The sequence below is a fragment of the Mesoplodon bidens genome (genome assembly GCF_964165515.1).
Source record: "Mesoplodon bidens genome assembly, chromosome: 13".
Classification (NCBI taxonomy): Eukaryota; Metazoa; Chordata; class Mammalia; order Artiodactyla; family Ziphiidae; genus Mesoplodon; species Mesoplodon bidens.
This window is the reverse complement of record NC_138169.1, coordinates 26,553,506-26,571,580: the sequence shown is the minus strand read 5'-3', so window position 1 is coordinate 26,571,580 and position 18,075 is coordinate 26,553,506. Positions and strand designations below refer to the sequence as shown.

The 18,075-nt window shown below is 50.2% G+C and overlaps 1 protein-coding gene across 2 annotated transcripts; it reads right to left on the bottom strand.

Moving 5' to 3' along the window:
- Nucleotides 1-132: 132 nt before the first annotated feature.
- YPEL1 (yippee like 1) lies at nt 133-17,857 on the bottom strand. 2 transcript variants are annotated; one of them, XM_081252716.1, is made up of 5 exons: nt 17,703-17,857; nt 5,776-6,058; nt 4,417-4,460; nt 3,930-4,038; nt 133-3,248 (listed from the first exon to the last, which is right to left on the bottom strand). In XM_081252716.1, exons 2-5 carry the CDS (start codon nt 5,980-5,982, stop codon nt 3,159-3,161), a joined length of 450 nt encoding a protein of 149 aa, XP_081108842.1. In that variant the 5' UTR covers nt 5,983-6,058; nt 17,703-17,857; the 3' UTR covers nt 133-3,158. The 2 variants fall into 2 exon arrangements, with proteins under 2 accessions (XP_081108842.1, XP_081108843.1); XM_081252717.1 differs by lacking the exon at nt 17,703-17,857 and adding an exon at nt 12,179-12,252.
- Nucleotides 17,858-18,075: the final 218 nt, after the last annotated feature.

The window sequence follows — 18,075 nt, the reverse complement described above, 5'->3', positions numbered from 1 at the left end:
CGTCTCTGCTTCTGAGCCCTGGTCCTGTCTCACCTGCCTCCTCCGAGCCTCGTGTGCAGGTCCCCACGGATGGCGGCGCCTTCCCTGTGCACGGACTCGCTGTGCAGCCTGTCCTCCGAGGCTCCTGCCCATGACCGTCAGCTGGGACCTGGACTCTACGGTGACCTTCCCACTCCCCCAATGCCTTGGGCCAGGCTGCTGTCCCTCATGTCTTCCCAACCCTCTCACCATTGAGGGGCTTACACACCCGTGCTGTCTCCTGGAGCTGGGGTCACGGGGAGGAGGTGGCCGGGCCTGGTGACGGCCAGCCTAAGTGCCCTTGTGGGCCACGCGGGGACGCTTGCCTAGGGCTCCTGGACTCCCGGATTGGGGGCTCCGCCCTCGGCAGCTCCTTGGCTACCCCATCAGGCTGCGAGACCCGTGATGCTGCTAACTAGGAGACATTGGATGCTGGAAGCTTTATTTTTAAACCTCACACAGACAGAGGACGGAGAGCCAGACGTGGGGCCAGAGGAAGCCTGTGCACATGAGCTTGGCAGTCCTGCTTGAGGGGCAAACCTTCGGGCTGGCCTGGGCTTCTGTCCATCCGTCTGTCCGGCAGCCATGCCCAACTGCCCTGAGGGAAGGCCAGCCACCCTGGGCTGCAGCCCCGCGGCACCACCCACAGCGGAGGACAGGCCTGCCCAGAGCCTTTGACAAATGAGGGTTTACATTTCTGTAGGTCGTTTTGAGCTTAAATTGTAGTTTTCTAGACATTAAAAACATTCAGATTTTGTTAATTCCCTGGTGAGGTTATCAGGTAAATTAAAGGACTTTTTAAACAATTCCCATTTCTCATCCCTCCTAATATCTGACAGATGCCATCAAGAATAAGCGTTAAGGTATAAAAATACTGTATATGTACTGTGCAGAAGACATTACATAGTTTAACTTAAATGCATTTATATTCCTGGCATCACCTCCCACTCTTCGAAAGGAAAAAAATATCTTAAATAAATAAAAGTCACAGGGTGATATTTACTGTTTAGGAATTTAAAAGGGTGGCGCATCCCAGCACTTGACCAGCACATCTGGTTGTGGTCTTGTGAGTGTCCGTCCTCGAAGCTGCTCACGGTCAGTTCATTTGGTTTCAAAAGGAGCTCGGATTTTGCAGAAGACTAACAAGAAAAGTGTTAAGAGTCTTTGTTGGTGTCAGCTACAAAAACACAAAAGTCGTCATGGACCACTGGTAAAACACTTCGATGCCACCACAGAGACGGCACAAAACCAAAGTGCTCAGAGCCAGAGGAGCAGTAACTGTGCCCAGAACATACAAAAGCTCTAAATGTCAGTTGAGTGTATAGGATACAGAGGAATTTTAGGAGGTTCCTCAGTGTCAGGAAGCATCTTTTGGAGAAGCAGCTGGGCCACAGGCTGAAGCTTGGGGAGGAGGCCCGGCTGAGGAGCCGCTGGCTCAGGTGGGGTCTCAGGGATTCGTACTCACGTCTCAGGGAAGGTGCTGGCCGGGCCTTCACGGGGCACTGAGGACCAGGCCCGGGGCCCAGCTTGGGAGGCGGCAGAGTGCCTGCAGTGGAGGCCTGCGCCGTGCCAAGCACTTCCCTTGGCAACTTGAGATGCATTCAGGCCCACTGGGCACCCTTGTGGACGACCCAGCACCCAGGGCAGGCAGGGCACTCCCCACGATCCAGGCTGCAGGTCCAGGCAGAGACGGTGTCAAAGGGAAGCCCAGGTGAGTGGCTGGGGTCAGGGGAGGGCCACCCACCAACTGGCAGCCAGTCCCTCTCTGTCCCCAGCCAGCTCGCGCTTGTGGCCATAGGACTAACCTCGTCTGAAGGAGTTTGGGAGCCGGCCTGTGCCCTCCTCTCTTCCCCCCTCCCTCAGCCCTCTCTCTGACCCTCGGCACTGGGGTCCCGGGAGTCTCATGCCCCGGTGACCACACTGAAGGCCCCCAGACGCCCAGTGGCAGGCTGGACCCACTGGCCGGAGCCAGGTAGAACACTGAAAATGAAAACTGTTGTGGGAATGCCTTTTGGCCTCCATTCTCTGCAAAGTGGCCAAAACCCGTGGGTGGTGCACCCACTCCCTGCATAGGCATGGTGAGTCAGAACTTGAACCTGTGGCAGAAACGCAGGACTCGGGAGGCTGGCTGCTGGGCCCTGCCTGTGTCGGCCCACAGGACAGAACCAGGGAGGCACGGGGACCTGCTGAGCAAACCAAACATCTTCACTGCAAAGTTTAAACCTGTCTTCTGACTAACCTTTTCCAAAAAAATTTTAAAACTATCTGGCAAATGTTAAATTTGGAAGCTTAGCCCACTCTGGCCTCTTTCAAATATGCAAAAAATAATTCTTTTTCTTCAAGTGCATCAGAGTAGAAAAGGAAACCCGATTCCCCTTGGTCCAGCGCATTCCACTCTTAACTCCATGGACCAGCCGCCCAGCGCCTGACCTGGAGCCCCTGTGGGCCTGCGCCTGCACACTGGCCCAAGACCGTCTCTGCTAACGACTCGTTCATTCACCTGTGAGATAAGGAAGCTATTGGCTTAAATAAACAACATGTTCCATTAGACACATTTCTCTATACAGCTTATCTAAAATGTTATCACTGGTGGCCTCTGTTTTTGAACAAGGCTAAAAAACACCCTTGGTGCATAGATTCATAGATTTCTGAGAGATTCCTAAGTAAGCACTGCCCTCACAGCTCGTCTGCAAGAAGAATAACCAACGTGTTCTGCGAATCAGGGAGAAGTTACCGTACCTTCTCTCCAAACAAGAGGGGAAGCTGGCTCTCCGAAGAGACCTCCCTGTGGGCTTTGGGGCTTCGGTCTGGTTTTCTATCAAACACGAAAGAGCACAGCCAAACTATCTTAAAGGCATTGGTTAAAGAAGGTGTTAACTGGATGGATAAGTCACCAGTTGGTTAGGTCTTTTCTCTACATCTTGAGAAATTAGAAAAAGGTCATTGAAACTTTTCAGAAATAACCGTGTTATTGAAGAAGACACAGATCGGAGGGACGCCTTACCCAGGGGGTTGGCCTGGAGAGGCCGCCTGTGAGGCTCGAGTTCAAGAAACACTGCCATCAGATGTGCCTATGTTTCCATTACTTTTACCGTCTCTTTCACAAAATCGTATTCAAAAGAGAACAGGAAGTTTTCACTTTACTCCCAACCATTGTCTTTGATCATGTGAGCAAGCTCAATGATAAATTTTCCTTCCTTATATTTCTGACTGCTCTCAAAGGCGTGTTCCTTGAAAAGAGAGAGACAAGGTTTCAGGACAGAATCGGTTTTGTTTTTCAACTTCATTTTACACTTTGCAAAGAAAATAACTGCAGTATCACGTCTCCCCAGATGCCCCTTGTGCCGTGTGGTCCAGGGCGGGGGAGGGGTGGCTAGCTGGGTGACCAGCCCTCAGGAGCAGGGCAGGTCTGGCCTGGACTCGCAGAGTGATGGTGAAACTTGTCGGGAACTACTGATTCAAGTTTGTTACTGAGCACCGACCACGTGCAGGGCAGTTTGGGAAGGGAAGCCAAGCAAAGGCCTCCTTCCGGGACTCCAGGTACAGGGGAGTGAAGTCCTCAGGGTAACAGATAGTGGAGAGGGGAAGGCCCTTCTCGGGGGCGAGGGATGCAATGGCTCAGACACAGCCCCCCCCGCCGCCCCGTGCTGGAGTCTGGGGGTGGGTGGTGTGTGGGACAGGTCCTGGGGGTGGGGCCCCAAGGGGTCTGCTGTGAGTACAACTGCAGGGTCATGTCCAGTCCCCCACCTCCCACCTGGCTGGTGACCATCCCTCCCTCCCCCAGTCCATGGACTCTCAAAGATGCAGTTTTAAAATGTGTTCCTTGACTGGCAGCACCTATCCCGCTTCCTGGCATGTTTTGTTTCCACTGGGAACGTGTTCTTTATTACAGCGGACCCGCGGTCACTCACGTATTTCCACCCGAGCGTGGTCTTGCAGTTCTCACAGTAGATGTCTGCCACGGCATGCAGGCCGGTGAGAAGGACCCGCTCCTCCGCAGGGCCGCAGCCCACGTTCACCCTGTGGGGAGGAGGCGCTGGGACCCTCATGGGGCCCCGGGCCCACAGTTCCGCCCCCACCAGCTGCTCCCAGGTCACAGGGTATCCTTCCTGACTCCCCTCCTGTCCCTGCCTACCCCCACCTTTGATGAGAAGGAACACCTTCTTGCCTCCCCCGAGAATCCAGGATGGGACAGGCTGTGGGGAGGGGCCCACAGTCCTGCCGTCTCGGTGGAAATCAAGATCTACCCCAGTGGGAAACAAACCACACCCAGCCTGGGAAAAAAGCATCTGCTTTCCCGAGCCCTCGATGGCAGCGAGCACTGGCAGGCTCTCAGCAGCAGCACGCGGGGCCTGGTGGCAGACACGGCACTGGCGAGGCCACGGCAGCGATACTCACACTGAGTTGAAGAGGTAGGCTCGTCCCTGACTTCCCTGAAAGGACTGCAAAGAAGAAAGAGGGGTTAAAGGCTTTGTCGTGGTCAGATGGAAGTGACGCCATTCATCACGAGCTGGAACGAGAGGCCACGTCGGGGCGGCTCCACCCAGAGGGCCTCTGTGCTTGATTATTTTAAAAAACAGCTTACTACTGGCTTTGGGGTCCTTTGAAAGAAGTACCTCAAATTCCTTTTGGACACTAACAACCCACTCCCCCCACCATGTGGCCAGAGCAGTGCCTGAGCTACACGGCCGATCTGGAGGCCCCGGAGCAGCTCTAACTCCGAAGCTGGTGCTGAGGGGCTGCCCTTCCACTGAAGCTTCTGGACGCACAGAGGGGACACAGAAGCAGTGATGGCACAGACACCACCTTATCTGACGGCTTTCCCTTAAGATGATGGACCCAGGACTTCCCTGGTGGTCCAGTGGTTAGGACTGTGCACTTCCACTACATGGGGCACAGGTTCCATCCCTGGTCAGGGAACTAAGATCCTGCAAGCCGCACGTGTGTCCCCCCCAGAAAAAGGACCCTGTCACTTCCTTACCACAAGTACAGAGATGTTCTTCTAGCTGCCTGAAACAAGAGGCCTAAGCATGGATTCCAGAAACTTCTTGATGACTTTGTTTTCAAAGGAGCAGAAGGCTTCTGCCCAGGGAGGCAGACTTAGAGGACGGGTGGGGAATCGTGACCCACAGCGCGGGGAGGGAGGACAGTCACTGTCTCCCGAGGGATTGTTTTAAATGTTCCCAAGTGGTTGGTTATAAACAGGACAAACTGCTAGTCAAGAGTTCAAGGCAATGACGCGGGTCCTGCCCTCTTCGCCCCCAGGGGGCTGCTCGTGGCCCCCACAGCGCGCGGCCCTGGCTGAGCTTCCCTCCCAGGCTCTTTCCTGAACGATCCAATTTCCCCCAAGGCAGCCTCGCCTCTTCTTAACCATTCTGAGTTTTAAAACTTTCTTAATTCCCTTATTATGAAACTATTTCCACAGATTTTCCAGGCTTCCTTCTTTGTACTGTCCATGTCCTCTGGCTTTACATGAATTTAACTGCTCTGACAAGTCACTGACTCATCTTACTGTGGGATCTTCAGAGGCCTGTGGCCTGGCCCCCAAAACCCACCACTTGGCAAAGACCGCGGCCAAGACCACGACGTAGCTGCCCTCACTCACACACACAATTTCCCTCAGTGCCGTCCAAAGGGCTCCAGACATTCTGGGCCCAGCAAACCCAGAAGGCCATGGGGTGGTGCAGTATTTGTCTACACTTAGGCTCAGTGATCATGGCTGAGGGCAGCCTGCCAAGTTCTTGACCAGACACTTGCCTTGGAGATCAGCTCATCGTGATTGGCCAGGTGGGCCCGGCAATGGACACAACTGTACGTTCGATGGCAGTTTGGCAGATACGCTTGAAAAGTTTTGGACCTTGTCATCTTCACCATCTCTGCTGGGCATTCCTGGCTCAGCTCAGGGCTGGCACGGGAGGCGCTGAAGCTCTGCTGGGCTCTCTGACAGAAGAAACACTGGAACATGCACGCAAGAGCCGTTGTTGTTCGGAGGGTGTGTGGCTCTGTCCACACAGCTGGGGTGAAAGAAAAACGCCACAACCTGTCAACAAGTCAACACAGAGCAGAGGGTCACAGAGAGAATGAAACACAAAAAGTGTGTTTAGGAAGCCTGTTGTAAAGAAGGGAAGGGCAGGCCTAGACGTTAAAGATCTAATACTTCAATAGTAATATGAGTACATAAAAAACACTAATAGCTAATCATGGCTTAGCCATTCTAAATTTAGTTGGAAGTGGCAGGTGAACTACTTTTACACATAAATAATTTGAGAAAACTTTTGCCCAAATACATCTTATATCGTGTGGCTTCAGAAAACGTGAAAGAAAGAGCAGCCAACACGACTCCCATCTGAGTGAGGCCAGCAGCACTGCATACATCTCGTCCCAAACAATGGAACTGGTGACTCAAAGCATCATGACATTTATGAATACGTGTGTGATGGATCCAGTATTCATCTCTGAGAAATTACGTATCGGTCCAGAAGTAAACCCTCACATATATAGTCAAGTGATTTTCAACAAGGGTGTCACAACCATTCAATGTGGAAAGAACAGTCTTTTCAACAAATGGGGCAGGAAAACAAGATATTGACATGTGAAAGAATGAAGCTGGACCCCTGCCTCACACCATATACAAAAATGCACTCAAAATGGATCAAGGAACTAAATGTAAAAACAAACTATAAGACCCTTGGAAGACAATGCAGGGAACAATCTTCATGATGTTGGGTTTGGCAGTGACTTCTTGGACCTGACAGCAAAAGCACAGATGTGTATGGATTCACAGAAGGTGGTAAAGTGAGAGGAAAATGGGGCAGAGGCACTATGTGAGGAGATGAGGAGGCGATTCCAGAACTGAAGAAGACACCAATCCACAGACAAGTCCAACAATCCCAAGCAAGATAAATAAAAAAGCCACACCTGATCACATAATAGCGAAACTGCAGAACACCAAAGAAAAAAGAAAAAAAGTCTTAGAAGCATCCAGAAGGGAAGGGAAAATTACCTTTCAACAGCAACTTCCCAAGTAAAACAGTGGAACCCAGAAGGCAGTAGGGGAAGGTACCTGTAAAGTCCTGAAAGATAATAACTGCTATCGCAGAATTCTACATGCAGTGAAAATATCTTTCAAGAAATCAGGAAATGGGGGCTTCCCTGGTGGTGCAGTGGTTAAGAATCTGCCTGCCAATGCAGGGGACACGGGTTCGAGCCCTGGTCCGGGAAGATCCCACATGCAGCAGAGCAACTAGGCCCCTGCGCCACAACTACTGAGCCCGCGGTCTAGAGCCCACGAGCCACAACTACTGAAGCCAGCACGCCTAGAGTCCGTGCTCCGCAACAAGAGAAGCCACCTCAGTGAGAAGCCCACACACTGGAATGAAGAGCAGCAGCCCCTGCTTGATGCAACTAGAGAAAGCCTGCGTGCAGCAACGAAGACCCAACACAGCCATAAATAAATAAACAAACAAACAAACAAATAAAAAGAATTCAGGAAATGACATTTGCAGACAACTAAAAAGTTTGACTTCTGCAAAATATCTCTAAAGGAAGGATATGATTCAGACAGAAAAACAAAACAAAAAACCCCACTAAAGTCTAAACTTCAGACTCTAAAAGAAGGCTTCAATGGTGAGTAAAGAAAATGGTCAATGTGCAGGTGGGCAGAGCAGCAGCGTCTCACAGAACTTTGAAGAGATCCGCTCATGATATGTGAGCAGGAGAAGCCAGGGCGAAGGCGCAGACCAACGACTCCCAGAGTCTGGGTTCTGTATCCAAACAAGAAGACCCACATATGGATTAAATGCAGATCCTGGTACATTAAGGATAAATGTTGTAATTTCTGATGAAACTTCTGTAAGAACAAAGAGCAGGTGTATAACTTCCAAACCTGTAAAGGGAGGTGAGGAAGGGAGGAAAAACACCATGGGAAGAACAGGAAGCACAACGACAGAAGGAAGATTTAAACCCAAATATTTCAATGCATATATTAAATATAAATGAACTAAATGTTAGAGTTGAAGGTTTCAACTAGACATAAAACAAACTTTATCTAAATGCTACTTATGAGACACACACCTTAAACAAGGACGCAGAAAGGATAAAAAGATATGGCTAGAACCTGGGTGGTGGCAACACAGACCTATGAATCATAATTATTTGCTAACAGTATATTTGTTTTATGGATATCTTGTATGTATGTGATTCACACTAAGAAGTTAAAATAGAAAAATGCAAAACTACCATGAGATATCACCTCACACCTGTCAGAATGGCTATCATCAAAAAGAACACAAATAACAAATGTTGGTGAGGATGTGGAGAAAAGGGAGCCCCCCTACACTGTTGGTAGGAATGTAAATTGGTGCAGCCACTACTGTGAACAGTATGAAGGTTCCTTAAAAACTAAAAACGGAGCTACCATATGATCCAGCAATCCCACTCCTGGGCAAATATCCAAAGAAAACCATACTCTGAAAAGATACATGCACCCCAATGTTCATTGCAGCACTATTTACAATAGACAAGATACAGAAGCAACCTAAGTGTCCATCAACAGATAAATGGATAAAGAAGATGTGGTATATTTCTACAATGGAATATTACTCAGCCATAAAAAGAATGAAATAATGCCACTTGCAGCAACATGGACTGACTTAGAGATGATCATACTAAGTGAAGTTAAGTCAGACAGATAAAGATAAATATTATATGATACCACTTACAGGTACAATCTAAAAATTGATACAAATGAACTAATTTACAAAACAGAAACAGACTCACAGACTTAGAAAACAAACTTATGGTTCCCAAAGGGGAAAGGTAGGGCAGGGGGTTGGTGGGGAGGGATAAATTAGGAGCTTGGGATTAATTTACACACACTACTATATATAAATAGATAACCAACAAGGACCTGCTGTATAGCGCAGAGAACTCTACTAAATATTCTGTAATCTTTCCCATATAGGGAGAAATATCTGAAAAAGAATGAGTATATGTGTATATGTATAACTGAATCACTTTGCTGTATACTTGAAACTAACACAACATTGTAGATCAACTATATTTCAATAAAAATTAACAAAAAAAAAGAAGTTAAAGTAGCAAAAGGATAGAAAAAGATATTTAAATAATAAAGTAAAGGGACTTCCCTGGTGGTACAGTGGGTAAGACTCCGCACTCCCAATGCAGGGGGCCCGGGTTCGATCCCTGGTCAGGGAACTAGATCCCGCATGCCACAACTAAGAAGTCCTCATGCCGCAACAAAGACCCAGCGCAGCCAAAATAAATAATAAAAACAAATATTGAAAAATAATAAAGTAAAAACTATATTAAATATATTCATATTTTGCTTACATAGTACCATTTTTAAATTTTTAAAAATTAATTATTTTTGGCTGCATTGGGTCTCTGTTGCTGCGCACAGGTTTTCTCTAGTTGCCATGAGCAGCGGCTACTCTTCGTTGTGGTGCGCGGGCTTCTCACTGCAGTGGCTTCTCTTGTTGCAGAGCACGGGCTCTAGGTGTATAGGCTTCAGAAGTTGTGGCACGCGGGCTTCAGTAGCTGTGGCGTACGGGCTTAGTTGCTCCGGGGTATGTGGGATCTTCCTGGACCAGGGATCGAACCCATGTCCCCTGCATTGGCAGGCAGATTCTTAACCACTATGCCACCAGGGAAGTCCCTACATGGTAACATTTAATGGAAAAACTTTATGAGATAAAACAGCAGGGAGATAAACAGCAAGCGTAAATCTTGTTACCTAATAACACAGTCTCAAAATATGTAAGTCAAAAACTGGAAAAACCTTAAGAGATAAATTTATAATCAAAATAGGACTAGTAATTGTAGTATATAAATAGTTTACACAGTAATTTATATATTTATAGTATATTTAGTAAATATAAATACATTATTTATATTTGTATAAAATATAGTATATATTTTACTGCATCTTTCACTAACTGGTAGAACAACACAAATGAGGGCAGATATACAGGATTTGCACATTGTGATGAAGAAACTGGAATTAAAATACATGTAGAAAACTGTATCTAAGAACCACAGACTCATTTACTGCACACATACATTTACAAAAGTTGACCACACAGCACATCTCAACAAATTCAAGGACTGAAACCACAGTATATTCTCTGATGACCACAATACAATTAAATTAGAAATCAATAATAAAGTATAACTAGAAAAATCCTCGGGCTTCCCTGGTGGCGTAGTGGTTGAGAGTCTGCCTGCCGATGCAGGGGATACGGGTTCATGGCCCAGTCCGGGAAGATCCCACATGCCGTGGAGCGGCTGGGCCCGTGAGCCATGGCTGCTGAGCCTGTGCGTCCAGAGCCTGTGCTCCGCAACGGGAGAGGCCACAACAGTGAGAGGCCCGCGTACCGCAAAAAAAAAAAGAAAGAAAAATCCTCATATGTTTATAATTTAGGAAATGTACTTCTATATACCCATGTGTCAAAGAATAATGGAAATTAGAAAATATTTTGAACAGTAACAAAATAGGTACTTACCAGAACTTAAAGGGAAATGTAGACTCTTATTAGAAAATAAGCAGGTAGAATTAATGAGCTAAACACCTATCTTTAAGAAGTTTGAGAAGTAACAGGAAAACAACCCCCAAAAAATATAAGGAGGGAAAAAAGTAGGAAAAAAATATTGAAACAGAAAAGGAAAACTTGGATCCACCAGGGGGGATCGACAAGGCAAATGTGTGTTCTCGGAAAAGACTAATGACCTCTGACAGCAGAGCCAGCCATCAGAAATGGCTTCTGGGGGCAAGACTCATGGGGAAGAGGTGCTGCGGTCAATTTAAGTCAATATATTGGAAAATGTAAACCAGATAAATTCCTGGAAAACATTAAGTTAAAAATATGATTCAAGAAGAAATAGAAAACCTGAATAATCCTATAAACATTAAGGAAATCAAATCACTGGTAAAAAGTCTCCTCCCCCAAGATGCACACATATCAATGCAAATCAAACACACCTACAGGCAAGGAGGAGCTTCCCTGGAGAGCTCCACCATACTTCAAGGAAGAATTCATTCCAATCCAACACAAACTCTTTCAGGAAAGAGAAAGGGGAAGCACTCTCCAACCATCTGATGTAGCTTAAACTGACACAAAACCTGGGTCAGGGCAGTACAAGAATGGAATTCAGGGGAGTTCCCTGGTGACCTAGTGGTTAGGATTCTGGGCTTTCACTGCTGTGGCCCGGGTTCAACCCCTGGTCAGGGAACAGATCCTGAAAGACCCGCGGTGCAGGGGAAAAAAAAAAAGGGAATTCACTGTAAGTTTCTTCAAAGAAACCAAGATGCAAACATCCTAAGTAATATGGCCAAACAGGGTCTAGCAGTATTTTAAAGGATGGTACAATATAATTAAGGTGATTTTATCACAGGAATGCAAGATCATTTAATATCAGAAAAATTTACCACCAATTGTTCTGTTTATCTCAATAGATGCAAAAAAAAAAAAAGCATTCGACAAAAATTTAACATCCATTCACAATTTAAAAAACATTCCACACAAACTAAGATTGTAAGAGAACTTCCTTACCTTTTACGAGGCATCTACCAAACAAATAAAAAAATCCCAAAACCACTCACAGCAAACATCATGCTTAATGGTAAAACTTAGAAAACATTATCTTTGACATCAGGAATAAACCAGGATGCTCTCTACACCGCCACTTCCATTCAAAGGTACCAGAAGTCCCAGCCAGCTGGTAAATCAAGAAAAGGCTTATAAGGGAAAACATACACTCATACAACAGTGTAACAATAAAGTATCTAAGAGCACATCAAAGACCGGAAACACCTTTACAGAGAACATTAGAAAACTCTGAGGGGTATAATAAAAACCTAAAGCAATGGAGAGCTAAATCATGACCAGGACTGGAAGATACTGTAAATATATGAATCGTCCCCAAAGTAATTGTTAAATGCAATTCAAATCACAATCCAGGAGGGTGTACGTGTGTGTACAAATAAGCCAGGGAGTCAGCGAGACAAAGAGAGAGCTTTGAGTCTAGAACTTATCTTACAAGTGTCTGCAGGGGAGGGAAAGTTTTCCTTGACCCTCTTAGGGTCCCTGGCTGGGTCTGAAAATGAAACTAACAGAGTAACAGGAGCAGGAAGCTTTTATACCTTTTAGACAAGGAATCAATAAGTTTGTGAAGAACTGACGAGGCTGGAGAGGTTTGGGCTGGGGTGGTCCATGGTGAAGGAGTAACTAGGAAGACAAGACAACGTTTGTTTATACAGATTTCTCAGCCCCAATTCCCTGCCTTCCCTCTTCCTGGTGCAGGGAGGGGGCCCTCTCAAAGGGGAGTTTCATGGCGGGGTTCAAGGAAGAAGGTCACTCTGACCACCCCCCTTCTGCTGTTTTCTCAAACTCCTTCAAGCTTAAGATACTCAGGAAGCCTAGGTGCCACACGTTGGGGTGGTGTGTCCTGAACTCCATCACGTCAGAGGCCAGAAGCAGCCAGAGGGAAGCTCGTGCTGCGGCGGAGTCGGCCTGGGAGCGGTCATTTCAGGGTCATTCAGACTCACCAAGGCTGGGGTATCCCAGCTCAGGACAGAAAAACCAGCCTTAGCAAGGACGGAAAGCGCTTGTTCTGACTGCAGTGCTGACTGAACACATGTTGTCTGTTTCAGTATCTTCACCTGAGTTTTTCTCTTTGTATTTAAAGGACCTTTAAATGAATAAACTCTCTTAACCCTGGTGGTTCAGGCCTTCAGAGTCCTGGGCCCCGTTAGTGGCAGAAGCACAGCTCCCAGTGACCTGAACAGAGACTAAAGAAATGGCCTTCACTTAACCCATCCTTTAGACAAATGACACCACTCTGACTCATAATTAGAAAGCAGGACACCCCTCGTCTCTAAATCGGAGTGGCCTCTGATGGGGCGACTCTATTTAAAGGGGCAACTTAGGACGTCCCCGGCAGTCCAGAAGTTAGGACTCCGTCCCCCATTGCAGGGGGCCCAGGTTTAGTCCCTGGTTGGGGAACTAAGATCCCGCAAATAAAGTGGCAACTTGCCAGGCGTTTCTGTTTCTTTGAATTTCTCCATGACGTGAATGCCCCCCACATGCCGGGGGCCTACCTGAACGCCCCTTCCCTCGGAGCAGCCCCACTCTTGGGCTCCTGTCACCTTTGTGGAGCCCGGTCCATCCTCAGCACCCACAGTCACCCTTCAAAGGCTGGGTGTGCCTCCCACCCTGGCGTCCTGCCATCTGTGTCCTGCCGTCCGCCCCTGTCACCGCCCTCCCGGGGGTCCTAGCGGAGCAGCGGCCCAACCTGACTGGATCTCAGTCACAGAGAAGCGTGTCGTGATTTAACTAGGTTTCAGGCTGGATATCCCCGAGGCAGGGAAATCCTGGCCAAGTGCTCCAGCCACCAGTACACAGACAGGCTCTTCCAACCACACCTGCTGACAAGTCAGGACCCACCTTAGTACCTGAGGTGAAATGCATCACGTGCCTCACTTCTACTGCAGCCGCTGTGTCCCCTGAGTTTGGGGAGCAGCCACCACCCCACGAAGATGTTAGTGTGGGGTAAGTTCTTAGGCCAAAAACAACATTCTGGATTCCAGAAGTTTCTCTCCTAAAATAAGCATGGATATTTATTTTAAGAGAGCGTAAATCAGGCCCATGTCCATATGGTGCTGTTACCACGCTTCCAAAGACAAACCCTGAGAACCAGCACCCAAGCAAGCAGCTGACACTCCCAGGAGGGCGTGGGCTCCCGGCCCTTCTCGTCCTGTGTGGGTTCACTTGTCCTCCCAGCCCTGCCTCACCCACCTGGCTGCGGGGAGGGACGGAGGCACAGGTGGGCAGGGAAGCGGGTCTCCCTGGGGCTGGTGCACAAGCTCCGGCGCTGGCAACAGCGGGGAAGAACACAGCTCAGAAGGCCGAGGTGATTCCCACGCGCCCGCCCCATCCAGCAAGGAGAGAGCCGCCCATCCAGCACCATCACGAGGTGCCCAAGAGCCTTGTGGCCCAGGCTGCTGCTGGTCTATGAGAATCCCATGAATTAACATCAGCCCTAAGACACGAGTGGTCTGATTAGTCCCACCGTGCGGAGAGGGAAACGGACACCCCGAGAGCTAGTAAGCAATCTGTGCAGCTGGATTCAAAGCTGAGAATCTACACCCTGGACCCCTGTAAACACGTGTCTATAGACACGTGAGCAGGTGTGAACATCACAAACGGATGCAAACCAAAGGCGCACTGTACCTGTCTTACAACCTAGTAGGCTGGCAAAGATTTTTAAAAGTTGACAACCCCACTGGCGAAGACACCTGGGACATCCCTGCCATCTGGCAGCACCCAATGGCGCTCCCAGGCGCAGGCCCCAGGCCCAGGGTCCATCCCCAGCATTTCCCCCCAGGCTGCTTGGCCCCTTTGCAAAGTAACCCGGAAAAGGCTGTTACAACATTGCCTGTAATAACTAGAGATTAGAAACCATCTCCCGTCTCACCAAGAGGGACTGGCCAAACGCACTGATCGACTTATCAGAACTGTTTCTAAGGTGGGGCCTCAGCCACTTCTTTCTCATCATCTACTTTTTTGTAACTTTTGATTTTGATACCAAGTGTAGGTAGTGATCACAAACACACACACACAGCACATGGGCCCACAGGCGGTAGGGGGCCTGGAAGGTGTCCATCAAAGAACAACAGCACGTGTACAATTTGCTTCGGGCAGTACCAGCTTCCCTTCGCACACATGGACCTCCTACTTAAATTACAGGGTGAAAAGCTTTTTTCCACGTCTCTGGAACCGCAGCCTTCCTGGACCGCTGGCCGCTGGGAGGGGCGAGAAGACTCCTTCAGTTCTCCCGGCCGCCTCCTGTGCCCTCAGATGAAGCCCCCTCTGCCCTCATGCCCCACCAGCTGCCCCCGCGTCCCCCCGTAACCAGCCCCCTCGTTCCCCCAGCGTGGCCTGCCTCCACCTCCTCCCACCAGACTGCTGAGGAGGGCGCTGGCACTGAGCCTTTCTTTTCTAAGAACCTGTGATACATTCTTTTTAATTTCTCCCACTAACTAAGTTTCCCAGCCGTGGCCCTGGGATGCCTCCTAGCAGAGGTTGCCTTTTTCCTCACTAAGAAGGGAAGATGCAGGCATGATAGAGGGAGTGCTGCCCTGTCTTCAGCTGGAAGTGGGAGGAAAGAGCCTGGGAATCTTATGCCATTTTATTAACCACATGCTAATTGAAACATAATCAAGCATCCCTGTGTTGGGGAACGGAAGGGAAAAAACAGAGAGGCAAAGAGAAGCCAGAATGGGGCCGGTACTGGGGGTTTGGGGGCCATATGGCTGCGGGAGCCAGGCTGCTGAGGGGGCTCGACCCAACCAAGCCACATACACAGAGCCTGTGGGGCCTCAAGCCGAGCTGGTACCCAATCTGTAAAATGGGGGTGAATCGTGAGTCCCATGGAGGACCCAAGAATCACACCAGGTGTCAGGTTGCTGTTGCTGTTGCAGTGGCCGAGGGTTGGCAAGCTGTCTCAACGCCTCACAAACCCCACGGGGAGCCCTGGTGCTGGTTCTCAGGCTTCCTAGGTGTGGACTACGTGGCTTGGCTCCATCACCGGCGACAGGCTTTCAGCAGTGCCGGTGCCACTATCACAGGAATGATTTCGCCGGCAGCTGACTGGACCTCATTCTCTCGACTTCTTTCCTGAATCCAACTCACACTGCCCTCCCTGGACCTTCAGCCTCCAGTGACCTGGCGGTTCAGAACTTTCTCCATCCTCCCCTCACTCAACTCTCTGCTCACAATTCCCACTCCCTGCAGGTTTTGCTGATTAGCAGATCTAACTACTTTCTAAAAAGTTAAATGACTTGCGAATAAAGTGTCAGAGATGAGAAGGTTTTAAAGCAGCGGACTTCTACTGCTTCTTCATATTCGAAACTATGTTCCACTCATCAGCCTACCAGGGAGAAAAAGACTCTGCATGGAAAGTCCTTGCCCTCTGTACCCGCCACCCCCGCCCCTTGAGAGGATCCTGGCGGAACCTGGTGAAGGCAGGTAGGGGTCAAAGGCTCTCAACATAAAGAGCTTTATACATTTTAGTGGTTCAAAAACGGAAAAAGTAATGTCTGGAGTTTAGTCAAAGGCATATACCTCTATCAGTTTTTAATTTTGGCAAACGTACCATGGCAACATGGGATGGTAAAACCGGGGACACGGAGTGCGGGGCACATTGGGACTGTCTGTACTATCCTTGCAACTTTTGTGTAAATCTAAAGTTTCTAAAATAAAGAAGTTGATTTAAAAGCAGAAAGATGGGGACTTCCCTGGTGCTGCAGGGGTTAAGAATCCACCTGCCAATGCAGGGGACACGGGTTTGAGCCTTGGTCCGGGAAGATCCCACATGCCACGGAGCAACTAAGCCCGTGCGCTACAACTACTGAGCCTGCGCTCTAGAGCGCAAGAGCCACAACTACTGAGCCCGTGTGCCACAAATTCTGAAGCCTGAACACCTAGACCGTGCTCCGCAACAAGTCACTGCAAGAAGACCGCACACCGCAACAAAGAGTAGCCCCCACTCTCCACAGCTAGAGAAAGCCCGCGCGCAGCAACAAAGACCCAATGCAGCCAAAAATAAATAAAATAAATTTATTTTAAAAAATCAGAAAGACGATTAATCAGATTGGTGATTAAGATTTCAGTTACTTTTTTAAAGTGCTCACTACAGGCCAAGCCTTGTGCTACAGCTGTGCTAAGATGGGGTCCCCCTGGTCCTGGCTGAGGGGCTCCCACACGCAGAAGACACTCTAGTCTGAGGGGAGTTAGCTCCCCTCAGACCAGATCCCACAGCGAGGGTCGGGGGAACCCGGGCAGGATCGCAACACTCAACACCAGAATTAAGCACAGCTGCCGCGGAGGGGCAGGGGCTCAACCAACGTGTGTTCCATCTCTTGGAGCAGAGCGGAGGCCGCAGCAGGCACAGGTGCAGGGAGAGCAGCAGCTTGCTCAGGGACGCACCTGAAGGCCATCCCCGGAGGAAGGAGGCCTGGGTAGGAGTTCAGGAGAGTGAGGGTTATGGGTGGAAAGAATAACATTCTTAGCAAAGGAAACAACAGGTTGAGGTGTGTATATTTCATATAGAAGAAAAATGCAACTGCACAGAAAAAGCTTGGGGTGGGGACGCCAACGTCGTCCACACCGTGGTCCATCTAAGACGGAACTGCAGCCCTTTCCCACGCAGAACTCGGCACGTAACCTGGACTCCGGGCGATTCCCGTTGGAGGCCGGCCCCGCCCGGGAGAGGAGGCTCAGGCTCCTGCAGGCTCTGCGCCCGTGAAGCTCAGTCGGTGCCACAAGTGGGGAACGAATGCGGGGCGAGGCATTTCGGCCTCGCCCTTCACGTGGGCAACTTGAAACGCCCCCCTTCCGTGAACACGCTGGGAGGCCCCTTTTGTCCTCATTTCCCTCCCCAGGCGCGACCTTTCTTTTAGGGGAAAAGCCTGTTACCGTCAGGCGGGCGGCTCCTCCCGAGCCTCCTCCAGGGCGGGGTGGGGAGGGGCGAGAGGAGGGAGAACCGGGGAAACGCTCCTGACCCGGCGTCGCGGTCCGCGCCGAACCCAGGTAGTCCCGCCGCAGCGCGCCCCCCGCCCCACGGCCGACACCGCCCGGTGCGCCCGCCGGGCCCACCCTACTCACCGCCGCCCGCCGGTCCGCGCCCCAGCCTGCAGCGCCCATCGGCCCGGCCTCGCTCAGCGCGGGCGCGGCTCTCCGGCGGCCCCGGCGCGGCCCGGGACGCGCTGCGGCCGTTGGCTCTCCGGCTGCGCGCGAGGCATGCCCGACGCCGCCGTCCCCGGGCCGCCTGCCCTTTGTTTTGAAGCCGCTGCCCCGCCGCGCCGCCGTTAACGGCCTGGGAGCGCGGCGCCAACCAATCAGCGCGCGGCCCTGCCCCCGGACACGGCACGCGCCCCGCCCCTCGCCCCGCCCCGACGGCGCGCCCCCGCCCCGCGCGCCCCCGCCCACAGCTCGGCCGGCTCGCCCTCGGCTGGGCAGGGCAGGGCGCACGTGCCGC

Excerpts from the sequence above, each read along its gene's own strand:
- YPEL1 (XM_081252716.1), bottom strand. The coding sequence starts at position 5,982 with ATGTTCCAGTGTTTCTTCTGTCAGAGAGCCCAGCAGAGCTTCAGCGCC. Across the intron at positions 4,461-5,775 it reads ACGATGAGCTGATCTCCAAG|TCCTTTCAGGGAAGTCAGGG; the intron begins GCAAGTGTCTGG and ends TCTTCTTTGCAG. Across the intron at positions 4,039-4,416 it reads GCCTACCTCTTCAACTCAGT|GGTGAACGTGGGCTGCGGCC; the intron begins GTGAGTATCGCT and ends TCCTCCCCACAG.